The sequence below is a fragment of the Mus caroli genome, chromosome 5 (genome assembly GCF_900094665.2).
Source record: "Mus caroli chromosome 5, CAROLI_EIJ_v1.1, whole genome shotgun sequence".
Taxonomy (NCBI): domain Eukaryota; kingdom Metazoa; phylum Chordata; class Mammalia; order Rodentia; family Muridae; genus Mus; species Mus caroli.
In genome coordinates, this window is record NC_034574.1 from 16,061,775 (window position 1) to 16,077,281 (window position 15,507).

Sequence of the window (15,507 nt, forward strand, 5' to 3'; positions counted from 1 at the left end):
AAAAAAAAAAAAAAAAAAAAAAAAAAAAAAAAAAAAAAAAGAAACAACATAATTAAAAAAGAAACAACACAATTATATATGTTTGGTTATAGAAACTCACTTTATTAAGAAGAAGGCATATACAGACTAAAAACAAATGGATAGTGGGACTGTGTGTAGTGACATACACTACAATCTCAGCACGCAGGAGAATAAGGAAGAAGAGAGTTCCAGGCTACTCTGGGCTATATATAGAGAGAGACCCTGAATCCACATGCCCACCGACAAAAACCTACCATTCTAAGATGAGTCAAGAAATGGCCATACTAATTCTGGACAGTGAACTGTACAAGTGGACTGATGAAGACTGAAGGGCTTATCAGAGAATACGAAAGGATTCTGTCAGTTCTCCAAGAACACATAACAATCTGCACACATCATCACAGCACATAAGGAAAACTGACAGAAACGGAAGGGGGATTGTTGGAGTCCACTTACTGCAGTTGGAGATGTCACCTATTTAATAGGATCAGGCAGATGAGGGGCAGAAAATCAGTAAGGACACAATTGAACTCAACACCACCATCAATCAACTAGATATAAATCACCTATAAATCACTTCATGAGCAACTGCAAAATACATGTTCCCTTCAAGCGCACAGGAACCCTGACCAAGACAGACCGTATAATGAGGCATAAATACAGGCCATAATAATATAAAACTTAACACATTTAGAAGAAAAGAAATTACATAGTGTATGCTATTAAACAGAAACAGGATCCAAATAGAAACCAGTAATAGAAATACTTGGAGATTAAAAACACATTTCTAGGGCTGGAGAGATGGCTCAGTGGTTAAGAGCACCGATTGCTCTTCCAGAGGTCCCGAGTTCAAATCCCAGCAACCACACGGTGGCTCACAACCACCCGTAATGAGATCTGACGCCCTCTTCAGGTGTGTCCGAAGAAAGCAATGGTGTACTCATATAAAATAAATAAATAAATAAAAATTAAGAAGATTAGAAAAAAAACCCACCACATTTCTAAATAACACATGTAGACTAGAGGTGTGGCCAGTGCTACCACTCAGTACCAGAACTTGCCTAGGAGATACACAGTCCTGGGTTCAATCTCTATCACCACACTAAGCAAATAATAGATATGCTAAATAAAAAAAACCTCATGAGAAAATTTAAAAGGATTTCGATCTGGTCAGGTGTCATAGCATATGCCTGTAATCCTAGCATGAGGGAGGCCTAGGTTGCTGTTCACTAATGCCACCCTTCCATAGAATAATATCATTTTTATATCCTAGCTTGGTATCTGTTAGACATTCTCTTTCATTTCTTTTCTGGTGCTAAACCAAATCCAGGGCTTCACGTAAGAGCTAAAGCCATATCCCAGAGGTTTCCTTCAAAATTAACAAGTAAAAAGTCTATTGCTTCAAAGGAAAACAAATGACACAGAGCCTTCAAGCCAACACTCAAAATGTTTATATCTCTCCCTCCCTCCCTCCCTCCCTCTGTCCCTCTCTCTCTCCCTCTTCAGGGAGGTAGCAATAGTACTACAAATGACTATTTGATATTACAAATAAAATCTATCAACATTTAGAAGTTGGAGGGAATTCAATGAACTAATATTTTCCCAGTAGCAAATGTATAACATGTCAAAATTAGGCACAGTTTAAAGCAAATCCATTCAATATAAGACCAATGTTTAAAAGCCACACTATAAAGAGATTAATAACATATCCCTCTTTCTTTACTATCACTGTAAAACTAGATTTTCTTCATTTCCATTACTACATAATAGAGCATGGCTAAGAATTAGTTATCCTCTATGAACCCAAACATTAGAAATTTGCAAAATGATGTCACTTTTCTCATCATCAAGCTATTTACATAGGAAACACTATATATAGTCTTGGCTTATTTTGAAGTGAAGAGAAGATTTCTCAGTCCCAGTTTATTATGTTTCAATTTTTCTATTTTAAAATGAGCAAATATGGAAATCATTTAGTTTAAAAGGAAATGACTTTATCAATTTATGAAGTTACAATCATAGAAGTGTTACAGAATGTAATCATAGACTGTTATACAATGTTTTTGAGTTGGTAGATGATTCTCAAGATTCCATTTAGTTCTGAGCCTCTTAATTCAAAATATAAAGGTTTCATAGTAACTACTGGTATAAAATTAAGAGTTCAACAGGGAAAAAAGGTTCAGAGAGAAAATAAACTAAGAGTAAAGGCGGTACCCCAAGTTATTCACCTGGAGCAGGCAGCAGAGAAAGCCACAGATTGGAATGTACACACTGTTACTTTAAACAGAAAGAAACATCTGTTTTTTCTTTTCTTTTTGAGACAGGGTCCCATCATGTAGCTTGGAACTCACTATGTAGACCAGGCTAGTCTCAAACTCACAGACATCTGCCAAGTGCTAGGATTAAAGGCATGCACCACAAGGTCCACTTCTCTTTCTTTAACACATCATGAAGAATAACTGTGCACTACATTAAACTCCTGGGAAGTGCTGGGGATCTTAAAAGGTGGAGACTAGTAGGTGGTTATTGAGTTACTGGGGAAACACCCTCAAATGGGACTGTGGGGTAACTCCATTCCTCCCATGTTCTGGCCATGAAGATAGCTGTCCGTTCTGAAACACTCTCCACCATGATGTTACATATCCAAAAGCAACTTGACCAACTATCGTGAACTGGAGCCTCTGACAGTGTAGGCCAGATACAACTTTTTGCCCAGCCTGATAGCACAGGCCTATAATCCAAGATCACACCCAAGTTCAAGGGCAGTACAAGCAGCACTCCATAACACAGACAAAAAGTATGCTGGAGAGAAAGCTCAGCAGTTAGAACTTGCTGCTCTTGCAGAGGACATGGGTTCATTTCCCAGTACTAACATGGCAGGTCACAATCCTCTAGTTCTAACCTCTGAGGGCTCTCTAGGCATACACATACCATGGTACATATACATAAATTTAAGCAAACACTCATATATATAAAATAAGAAAGTTTTAAAGAGCTAGAACAATAGTAACAGCTCAGCAACATGTACTGCAAAAACAAGTACCATTTTTCTCTTTTAATAAAGAGGTGACTACCTCACATACCTGTTCCAGTAATGGAAAGGTGGCTAACAAGGGGTGAAACCGTCAAATTGTTTTTTCGAGTTTGGTTTTTAAAAAGATCATGTATTATACTATACACTAATATGGGCTGCCTTCTTAGTAAAACATCCCTCCCTTTCTCTTCAGAAGTTTCTTTCATCCACATATGAATAAGTTCTCACCTTGACCAACCTCTCACACTTAAACAGAACCCGCCTCACTGCCGAGTATATTCTCAGCAACCTGGATGTGAGATAAGAAAGTTCTAGGCGTGCTGAGCTCTTTCCTTAAGCTCAGAACAGATCAGTTAATGTAAGGTGTAGAAACGGGCAGAGCAGAGGAGTCCAGAGAAGTAAAGCCAAGTAAGAAGCATCTGTCAGATAGACGTGGAGACCACAGCAGCACTGACATGCCCAGTCAGCTGGGTAATGATTTTCCCCTTACGGTCTTAACCCAGTTTGAGGGGTAGGCTATTAACATCAAATAAAGGTTTTTGTAAAAATTTCAAGATATTTATGCTCCACTTGGGGAGGCTTTATCAATGTTTTGTAACTAATATGAGCAAATATTAGCCTATGCAGCACAATGTCAAAGGAAAACTTCTGTTTTCTTTTGGTAACTCTGGTTACGCCCAGCCTGTCTCCTTTCAAGATTCATCACAAGTACCTTAACGTCTAGATTCAGAACTCCTTTACACTAGACTCTATGACTCCGGAAGTGAAGCCATCCTACCTAAGGTAGGGAGAAAGGCCCTAGCACGGCTCCTCACAGCTCTGTAGCACAGGCTCTATGAATGCCTTTCTGTCTCACTGTGCTTCGCAGCACAAATGCAATCTTAAACCTACCCACACTAATAACAAACACTTTCAAATGCAGTTTCTTTGAGCATGTGAATGTGCATGTGTATGTGGGTGAATGTGGTTGCTTCCTATCTATTTTCTTGACAGAGGAGGGCCTCTCACAGAACCTGAAGCTCACTGATCTGGTTAGAATGGCTGAGCTCCTGGGATCTTCTGCTTCTCCCTCTCTAGTACTGAGATTACTTAGTGCACCACTATGCCTGGATTTTTTTCATAGGTGCCAGAGAGCTAAATTCAGGTTCTACTTACATGCCAATGGAGTCATCTCCCCAGCCTTCAAATACAATTTCTAAACAGACACTTGTGTGAGTGCGTGTTTGTGTGAATGTATACCACATGTGGTGGGCATGCCGACAGAGGTCTGAAGAGAGCACTGACTCCTCTGGAGCTGGAGTTAGAGCAACTATGAACCATCCTGTGTGGGCACTGACTGGGAACTGAATTCAGGCCCTTAAGTGTTTTAACCACCAAGCCATCTTTCTAGTCCCTCAGATGTAATTTTAAAATGAGTTATTTTTTAACATATCTGACAGAAGCAATGAAAAACACTAAGCTTGTAGTAGGGTATTTGTGTTTGCTAGTTTTTATGTCAACTTGACACAAGGTAGAATCATTTTGGACTTACCTAACCTAAATTAAGAAAATGTCCCAACTGATTGGTCTGTGGGTGAAGTCTGTAGTGTATTTCCTTAATTAGCAATTAATGTGGGAAGGCCAGCCTGCTATGGGTATAGCTACCCCTGGGCTGGTGGTCCTGGGTGATATAAAAAAGATTAAGCAAGTCACAGTGAATAAGCCAGTTAGCAGCACTCCCCTTTGGCCTCTGCATCATTTCCTGCCTTGAGGCTCCTGCCCTGCCTGAGTTCCTGACCTGACTTCCCTGGATGACAGATTACAAACTGTAAAATGAAATCAACCCTTTCCTTCCCAGGTTACTTCTGCTTGTGACAGTGCTTCATCACAATACTAGAAACTCTTAACTAAAATAGGGGTATAACCCAACAGTAGATCAAGGGTTTATCATGCAAGGCCCTTAGAGGAATTCTCAGTGTCAAAAGGAAAAGAAAGAAAGAAAGAGCAAAAACCAAGTTTTTTGATTACTTTGCTTTCTTACAGTGTTAGAAGGGAACCAACCCTAAGGCTTCACACATGCTACCCAAGTACTCTCCTACTTGACTCAATTTCCAAACCTGCAAATAAGAAAACATCAGCTGAACCAAGTGGGCAGAGAGAGAAAGCAGGACTTCATGCATCAGTAAAATCACTAGCTTCAAGAACTCTACTGAACTGAGTAGTGGTGCGTGCCTGTAATCCCATACTCAGAATGCCAAGGCAAGGTATCCTAAGTTCCAGGCCAGCCTGTGCTACATAGCTGCTACATGAAATGTGAGTAATATTCAGCCCCAAAGCCCTTGGTAACAGGATCTCCGCCTCACAAGCCCCAGGAAAAGCTTGTGAAAGCAACTGCCGCGTGTTTGTCCCATCTACTGCGAGCTAGCAACACAACACACACGGACCACCTAACACCCGGAAACAAGAGTTTGTGTGGTTTCAGAAGAGAGAACTGTCAGTGAGTAGTTACATAAATCTAAACACTTTAGCCACTACAAGAATATGAAATCTGTTGAAGGAATCCAACCTCTTTATGGAAGAGTGGTGGTTCAGAAGCATATCGCTTTGCTTATTTTAGCACATTTTCCACTCAAATCTAATCAAAGGCCCTTTTCCTATATAGTACTAACATTCAGTTCTACAGGGGAGAACATGTGCTTCTAGATCAACTACACTAATATACTTATCCCAGAAAGTGGGAGTTAAGTACATGTCCCCTTCTACACTTTAGGTAAAGATTCTAAGTTTTTAATTGTCATGGTATGGTGGTGAAAATTTGTAGTTCCAGCACTGAAGAGGCTGAGACAGGACTACTGCAAGTTTGAGGACAGTTTAGGCTACATTGCTTATTTATTTTTAAGTTAAGGTCTCTGCATGTAGTCCTGGCTGTCCTAAAGCCTGTGTAGACCAGATAAGGGTGAAGAGAGATAATAAAAATGAGTCATGTATCAGTGGCACACGCCTTTGATCCCAGTGCTTGAGAGGCAAAGAAAGGCAGGCCAGCCTGGTCTACAGAGTAATATAGTCAAAATAGCAACAAACAAACGAACAAAAACCAAAGAAAACAACATGCTTCCATGATTTTTCCAATGCATCCTATAAAGATGTATTAAAAGAAAGAAGGAAGAGATTAAATGCCTCTCACTAGTATGGTTCCCTTTGGCCTAAAGATACTTTCACGTATGTTAGGAAAGTGAGAACAATCCATGGAATGGACTGAAGGAGACGAGACACTGGAAGACTGCAAGAACTGCTTTGTAATTACATGTCAAACATCCACCAGTTCACAAGAAACCACAGTGACAATTATCTAGATTTTACTTATTAAATCCAGAAGCAGAAGTTGAAATTGGGTACTTTATTAACACAACACCTGTAACAGTACATGATTTATGGGGTGTGCCCCACCTAGATGAACCCCAAATCTCTAAGCATACTGAGCAGCACGCACAGAATCAAATTACGCAGAAGAAAGTGCAAATAACAAAGCATCCTTATTTAAAGGTTTTACTTCAGTCTGGCTTTTTTAAAAAGTAGAAAATGTTTACTCACCTATTTATGTGTATGTCAGTGGGTTCACATGTGAATATAGGTGCCCAAGGAGTTCAAGAGAGAACCCTTTGGAACTGAAGTTATTATAGGCAGATGTGAGCCACCAGATGTGGGTGCTGGGAACTGAACCTAGGTCATCTGCAAGAACAGTCTGAGCTAAGCTTTCCACATATATACTACATATGTATGCATGCCACAATGCTCAGTGGGGATCAGAGGATATGACAGTCAGTCCCCTCTCTCCTTCCTGCCTTCTCCCCAGGGACTGAACTCAGGTCCCAAGGTTAGCAGTAAAGTGCCTTAATTATTATTGACCAATCTGATTATTTATCACATTTTCTTTCTCAGTGATTACTAAAAGTACTGCCACATTTGTGAGACACACCTGTTTGTAGGAAAGGGGAAGAAATAGCTCTCATAGTAGTCTGAGACTACTATGGACTTTTTAGGCCTTTTGAAAAATTCACCTGATGAATAAATCTGTCTTAATAGCAGTAAACTTGCCTATAGTTTCTACATGCAACGGACCACAGCACTTACATTACAGTCAAGGCTTTGGGCCAGATCAAAAATTATATGCCTGCCTCTACTCTTAAGAGATTTTCAGATGAGGGAAATCAGAAATGTAAATGTTTATGAGATTAATGAAATGAGTGGTATAGAAACATAAACATGTTTAATGCATGAAAAGTTATATTCATCTGAATGTTAATGTCTTTTGCCTTTCAAAACCTTAAAACCGAACATCCGTTTCCGGTTGGCTCCGGCTGTAAGGTTGAATATTGAGTGTCCCGGGAGGTCAGATTGCTGTCAGACATCACTGCTGGACATGAACATGAACACGGACACGGACATGGCCATGGTAAAATGGAACTTCCAGATTACAGACAGTAGAAAATTGAAGGGACACCATTAGAAACGGTGCAGAAGAAGCTTGCTGCCCGAGGGCTGAGGGATCCATGGGCTCGCAATGAGGTTTGGAGATACATGGGCGGCTTTGCAGGCAACATCACCTTCCCAAGCGTAATAATAAAAGGATTCAAATGGGGGTTTGTTGTGTTTGTGGTAGCTTTGGGGGCTGAATATTTTCTGGATTCCCAGAATGGTGATAAGAAGCATCACTGAAGAGAGCGCCTTGTGACGTCTCTTTCATAAAAATAAGATTCTCTCACTGTAGCATTCTTGGCTGTATGTTTGTCCTTAAAAGAATATTAGTATGGTTTAATAGAGTAAGAAAAACTTTAAAAGAAAAACAAAACAACAACAACAACAAAAAACCCGTAAAACCTTTTGTTTCCCTCCCTCCCTCTCTCTCTTTGAGGCAGGGTTTCTCTGTGTAGCCCTGGCTGTCTTGAACGCCCTTTGTAGAACAGGCTGGCCTCCAACACAGAGATCCAACTGCCTCTGCCTCCTGAGTGCTGAGATTAAATAGAAGGTGTGACTTAACCACTGCTTGGCCTTCAAAACTAGATGTCAAACACTGAAAAAACAAAAATAAAAAAAAAAAACCCAGCAATATTCTAATAAATGTATTAATCATTCTAGGAAATAAGCACATTAAGTTAATTCTCAGCACACTGTCTCAAAAATCTGGAAAACTAGAAGGTTGTCTGCCCCCTTGTGAAATCTAAAATTTTAGTATGCCTGTCTGAACACAAAAGAAGGGCAAAAAGCAATAACTAGATTAGCAACACTAAGCATGAAGATTAGCTCAATTTTAAGGACTAAAAAATATTTTCTATTACTAGCTTTCAAAAACTAGTTACATATACAAAATCCTGCAAGCTAAGCCAAAATACCATTTCATACCTGCAAGGATAACAATAATCAGAAAGACAGACATGAGAACATAGCAAAACTGTGATCCACATATATTCTATTATGTGGGGTGTTAAATATACAGTTCTGGAAGAGATTCAACCAACTAAACAATTCCAGTAATTCCGGTTTTAGTCTAAGAGAACTGAAAACATAGGGCCACACAAAGCCACACACCAACATTCACAGTAGCATTACTGTTCGTAGTGGCCAAAAGGGGAAACAATCAAATCCCCTCAACAGACTAATGAATAAATCAGATGCACTCTCCACATAACAGATTATATTTCAGTCATAAACAGAATAAGTACTATTAGCACATACTGCAACATGAATGAATCTTGAAAGCATGCCAGCCCAGTGTGGTGGCAGCGGGAGACTGAAGAAGCAAGAGGACAGCCATGCACCTGGCCTGCAGGGGCTATAGGACAATACCATTACTCAAACACCAGGTACTACACAACAATACCCTAACTCAGACACCAGAGCAAACAAACAAAAACAGGGTGGGGGCAGAGCACAAAGAAAATAAAACACGGGAACTCAGCTACAAATATTCCAATTCCACCTACACAGACTGTCCAGATCAGCAAGTCTCCAAAGGCAAAAGGTGGGTAGCTGACCGCTGTACTAAGAGGGGGAGTGACCTCAAACATACACAGGGGTTTCTTTTGGGGTGCTTAAGATGTTCCGCAATTGATTGTGGTAATGACCCTACAAAACTCTGTAGCTATACTAAAAACTAGTAAGCTATACATTTTGAAGATTTACTTATTTATTATATGTAAGTACACTGGAGCTGTCTTCAGACACTCCAGAAGAGGGAGTCAAATCCCGTTACAAATGGTTGTGAGCCACCATGTGGTTGCTGGGATTTGAACTCAGGACCTTCCGAAGAGCAGTCAGTGCTCTTAACCACTGAGCCATCTCTCTAGTCCAGCTATACATTTTGAATGAACTCAGTTGTAGGCAATTTTATCTCTGTAAAGCTATTATTAACTTTAAAAAAACCCTATAGGCCACAATATTGGATAAACAATATTTTATACTTCTTTTGTCTCTGAAGCTTAAGATCTCTGTAGACTTTCAGTATCTCTTTGTGTTTTCTAAAATTCTAAACACAAGCACCAAATCTGAAGATTTCGGGGTTTTACTTATTTGTACTTAAAAGAAAATAGATGCACAGATAATAAATAGTAGAAAAAAAAAACACTCTCAAAACTTGTCTTTTTTCAGATTCTACCATCTGGTTTCAAAATGTTAAGACTAGATGGAAGAAAACTATACCTACACATCACCTATTTTCTCTTCCAAGGACTGTAATCTGGCTTCCTTCTACACCCTAACCCCAAACTGCTTTGTCTAGATAGCAAACCTCCCACCAGTCAAACTGAGTGGGTGCTTTCTCAACTACACCCTGCCAGGCCTTCAAGCACTAGGACTTAGCTCTAGTGACAATTTCCTCCTTAGACATCCCTGGTTCCTGTCCCTCCACTCTGACCACACCTTCCCAGGAACAACCACAACACATTTTCTTTTTTTTTTTTTTTTTTTTGGTTTTTTTCGAGACAGGGTTTCTCTGTGTAGCCCTGGCTGTCCTGGAACTCACTTTGTAGACCAGGCTGNCCAGGCTGGCCTCGAACTCAGAAATCCACCTGCCTCTGCCTCCCGAGTGCTGGGATTAAAGGCGTGCGCCACCACCGCCCGGCCACAACACATTTTCAAGGCCTATCCTATTTAAGATAATGCTAGTCTGAATCAGCTTAGTCACTTGGGATGCTCAATTACCTCCTACAAACTCATGACTGCTACCTATATGAGCTCCAGACTTGTACTGGACACTTCAGGGGCATTTAACATGTCTGAAATTAAATTCATCTTCTTTTCTGAAACGGTCTCCTACAATCTTACTTGATCAGCTCTCCTTGTTTCTTTTCTTACTCCTCCACCCACTGTACTAAATGGTACCTAGTGAATCATTAAGACTCCTCTCCCTTTTCTTTTTCTTTCTCCTTTTCCCAGGCTAGTTTTCAACTCAGTATCCTACCTTCTGAGCTCTGGGACCATGAGTGTGCACACCCACCCTGCTTGAGGCTGGCTAACCCTCATCAAATAGGTCGTGTATACTCCTAGTTTCCTTGACTTAATTCAGATAAAGCCCTTTCTGCCAAACAAATACCTTTCTTAAGACATTCCACTGCCTGCCCTCCAGAGGTTCATAGTATCTTTCAGTTTCTCCACCAGAACATATCTGAATAAGATAAGGCTCACAGTAATCTTAAAAACCAGGCTCAGAAGGTAGGGTGTGAGGAAGGGAAGAGAAGACCACAAGAATGTTAAACAAGCATATTTGCTATTCTCAATAACCTCACTTTTCCCTGTGACCCTGAAAGGTATTTCCAACCTGTAGCTTCCACATGCACAACAGGGTAAGGAAGAATGTGGCCCAACACCAAACTGTAAACTCATTTAAAACATAATGAGATTTTCCTGGTTTGGTTTTGTTAACTCAACCACATGGTTTTCCAATGAGAATTTATAGATGACAACTTGGTGTTGCAATGTCAGAAGGTTGGGCAAGCCAGCTAGGAATCAGTATACAGTGATCATTATGGCCCTACAGAATATTAACTGTTAAACATTGGTAAGCTCCTTCACAAAGTGGACTCACCACCACCCTCTCCTCACAGTCCAAAACCTACCTGTCTCAGGCATCACCTTTTCTCTGCATTATATACTGGTTCTCTGGTCCTCAATACATGGTTCCAGGCTGCCTCTCTCCTCAGTCAACCTCAGGCAACGGGTATGAAATAAAACCTAACTTCTGAGGGCTCAAAAGTTGTTTCAGACTCTATTAAGGGCATTGGCTAGTCTAGAGGATCTGGGGTTCCATTCCCAGTACCCAATGACAACTCACAATTATAACTCCAGTTCCAGGGAACTGACACCATCTTCTGGACATCAGACATGCATGTGGTACAATGACATACATGTAGGCAAAATAGCCATACACATAAATGAAAATAAAAGACAAAACCCAATTGTGAAATACTGATGTGTACCATGATCTCAGTCTGAAAGCTGAGAGTAAAGACCAAGATCCAGACCTGTCATAAATTAGTTCATTTTATTAGCAAAATTAGCATGTCAAGTACAATGTGCCTGGCCACAAAACCTTGGTGCCTAGGTTTCTCCTTTTGAGGGAACAGGTACAACAGGCCAAGGCCAAGAATAATAAGCTCTAGTTAACTCCTTCTTTCCTACTTCCCCCTGTCCATCTTTAGGATAGGGTCGCAGCTCTCACATAAGCTAGGCTTGTCTCAATCTCATAATCTCCCTGCCTCTCCTCCTGTCTGCTGGAATTACATGAAAAGACTACCACATGCCTATGGAGGCAGACAATCATCTATCATTAATAGTAACCAAGAAATTCGTGTCACGAATAGTGACAAATTATTCTAGCCTCTGAGTTACGGTAGAGGCAAGAGGATCCAGAGTACTAGGTGAGCTTAATATGCATAGCATGTTCAAGGCTGGCCTAGGCTGTATGAGATCCAGACTCAAAAAGACAAAATCCAAAGCAAACAAGATACAATTTCTAAACCACTAAATAAAAATCAAGATAATTATATATATATATACATATATATGCACACACACACACACACACACCTATACATTACTGACTATTGTATAAAGTAACTTTTTAAAGTTGTAAGCATATGTTTTGTATCCTCTGACTATGTACTTCTTGTAAAAATATATTAGGAATAAACAATGCAGAGGCTTTATTCATGTCAATCAAAGTATATAAAAGTACAATAGAACAAATAATGAAATACAAGCAAATAGTTTAACTATAATAGTCACATTGTGACATGCTTAAGTTATTCCTAAAAAGTAGCTGTAATAAAAGACACCAAAATCTAAGCTTAAAAAAAAACAAAAGACAAGAACATAACACAGGTATGGCAGCTCATACCTTTCATCCCTGCCAGTACTAGGGAGGCGGAGACAGGGCTGGCACCAGTTCAAGGACAGCCTGGGTCCTGAGTGAGTTCAGCTCCCTGCCCCTCAGAAACAAAACAAACAGAAACTTCTAACTACTTACAAAGGCAAATATATGTACTATATTGTGACATAGACTTATCACAAACATAGATATAGGGAGAATGGGAGTAGCTCCATCCTTAAAATAGGGCCACAGTATGGATGCCCAATCCAATTACCCAAATATAAAGCATTATAATTATATCATTACGGTTAATAATTATATTCTATAATTTGCAATTTTGAAACTATTACTTTATAATGAAATAGTTATAATAGTGATATTACCTTTTAAGACTCAGTTCTACAATGTTAAGGTTTTAAAATGGATTTTTAAATCCACTTCAGAATTTAATAACAAAAGTTAGAATTTATGTGCTCATCTTTGATTCTCTTTCCATGACAGAGGACAGTTCTTTCCAGCCTTCTAGTCAAGGGAAAAAAGCAGGGGCAACTGCCAAAAATCATAATTATAGCTACTGCTTATCAAGTCAGGAAATTAAAAAAGCAAGCCCCATAAAAGAATAGCCTTAGTCATCAAATCTCTCATGTAGAACTACCTAGCTATACTTTGATATTATGGAAGAATGGGAACACATTTGGTCCTTGGACATGACATCTCCAATAGGAATCCCTGACTCATCCCCAAAGCATGAATCCCCAAGACTAGATCCCCTGTCCAAAAGTGCAGGGACTGGGCACCTGTCCAGATGGCCTGCACTAACAATGATCCTTGACAGAGTATGTCCAGGACAGCAAGATGGCAAGCATGTGACCAACAGCCAGGGCCACACGGCCCCTTCTATGACCAGGAAAGACCGAAAGCCACTAGTTCTACACACCCTCAATGAACTGTTTTCTTCTACATTTACTACAGAGTAGTAAAAAGAGGACTCTTTCCAATGTTTGCAAATGATATCATTCAACAGATACTAACCATCAAAATTCGATGGTAAGAAGAGAAGTACTTTTTCCAAAATATCATCTAAATATCAGAAAATGTTTAAAATAAGGAATAACTGGACTTTGATCTACATTTTCAGTCCTCACTGTATCTTGTTCCTACTTTCTATTTTTATAAAACTGCAAGGTGGAAGTCACAAAATCTCACAATACTACTAATACTGTGCAAGGCTTAACAGTCTACTTTTCAAGCCATTAACAATTTTAACACTAAACTTTTACTAGACAGAAATCTCTTTAAAATGTGAACACCCACTTCAGTACTAAAAATCACTTCATTTGCACTTTAAATAAAAACTAGCAAATGTTTCGTAGCCACTCATTTTTATAGACCTCAACTGCATATGGCTTTTCATAACCAAATTTCAGATGAACTGATTATTCTTAGAGGTGCACCTTGTCCAGAGCAAAATTTTCCCTAGTTCATTTGCTATTCCCAGCCCCCGCTAAAGAGCGAAGGACTTCCCAAAGTCCCATTTCCTTTTCCATTCCCCAGACCTCCAGGGTTTACAACGCCCCAGTCTTGCGCAACATCCGTAGGAGCAGCAGCCGCAACCACCGCCTCCAAAGCCGGGAAACAACCCTAGAGGGAACATTGTCCAACAGAAAAATAAAAGGAGCGAGGAGGGGGGTAATGTAGGAAGTCAGCTTCTGGTCCCACGCCTTCGGAATTGATACCCTCCCTCCAATTATGCACCTAGAGAAATTTCACATACTAGACTTTTAACCCTCACCTCCACTCACTCAAGCCTGCCTACACAAGCAGAGGGCGGAAAGGGGGGTGGCGGAAAAGGGGGGACGGGAAGGTTATCTCTCAGGGCTTCAGCCCATATAGTCGCCTCCACCCTACCAGGACTATTGTTCCCAGCTTCCCCACCCCCACCCCGGATAGGAAGTGATAGTCACATCCCCTCCGGCTTCGGCAATATCCCCTCAAGTCCGGAGTGAGCTTCCTTCAGGATAACCCCCCATCCACACTGACACCCCCCCACCTTTCAATCTAAAGTCACACTGGTCTCACAGCCACCTCAAACCTGGGTCTCAGGACGAAAAGAAACCTGACCAGATAAATGGAGATCAGGTAAACCAAGAGATTCCTTATGGTCAAGCCTCTGGCAAGCGATGAGCTAATAACTGTGAACCCAGACACGGAGTCGTCCTGCCGTCCACTCGGACCAAGGCCGGCATCCGTACAGGGACCCAGCGAGTTAATGCTCTACACCCTCGCTCTCCGGCAGCCTCAAGCCGCTCCGCTGGCCGCAGCCAGACAGCTTGCCTCGACCCTCCCCGGAGGGGCAGGCGGGGAAGGCAGGCGTGGGAAGGCGAGCCCGCACTCCAGCCGCCGCCGCCCGGCCGCGGAGACAATAGGTAGTCGCGGGCGGCGGGGCCGGAGCGGGCTGGGCCCGGCGGCCGCTCCCTGCGCTCCCCGGCCGGCTGGGCGGGCGCTGCACGGGCCGCGGAAAAGAGAGGCTGAGGGGCGGGGGTGACCTCGCCTCCCGCAAGCTCGCCGACGGCGCTCGCGGCTGGGCGCGCGCCCAGCGCCTGTCCTCGCACCGCACACAAAGCGCTGGCAGCCCCGACCGGCCCGGAGAGGCGAGGGGAGCTCGGCGGCTGGCGACACGAGGCGCCGGCGAGTACGGACACTCACCATGAAGTCCCGGGCGAAGTTGTCCTCCCCATTGTGGTCCGGACTCTTCATGGCCTGGACCCTCTGGATGAACCTCCTCAGGATCTCCACTTGCTCCATCCTCCCGCGTCCCCCCCGCCGCCCGCCCGCGCGCCGCAGCGCCCGCTCCGTCTTCCCCAGCTCGCTCCGGCCCGCCCTCCCTCCCTCCCCGCCGCGCCAGGCGGCTGCGGCTGCGGCGGCACCGGCCGGGCTCCACGCGCAACTTAAAGAGCGGCGTCGCTTTCCCCTACTACGAGGCGAGCCGCGGGCTAGCGCCGGCCCCAACCCCCAGCTTGCCCCATCCTCCTTCCCCGCCCTCCTCAGTCCGAGACGCCGCCGCCTCAGGAACACGGCTCTCAGTTCGCCCTGCCCCCTTCCCGGTTCT

General features: G+C 42.3%; 1 protein-coding gene and 1 pseudogene across 3 annotated transcripts in view; one reads left to right on the top strand and one right to left on the bottom strand.

Annotated features, from left to right (window-relative positions):
- Positions 1 to 15,424, bottom strand: part of Ptpn12 (protein tyrosine phosphatase non-receptor type 12) — a 72,423-nt gene extending 56,999 nt beyond the window's left edge. Inside the window, exon 1 of one of the 3 annotated variants that reach the window (XM_029477245.1) lies at positions 15,105 to 15,423. Coding sequence is in view for 2 of the 3 variants with exons in the window: in XM_021163661.2 (XP_021019320.1) it covers positions 15,105 to 15,203 (99 nt within the window). In the remaining variant the exon portion in view is untranslated. Of the gene's footprint in view, positions 1 to 15,104 lie in introns of all 3 variants that reach the window. The other 2 variants (XM_021163661.2, XM_029477244.1) reach the window with 2 other exon arrangements.
- On the top strand, positions 6,280 to 7,750 carry LOC110294067 (annotated as a pseudogene).
- Positions 15,425 to 15,507: the final 83 nt, after the last annotated feature.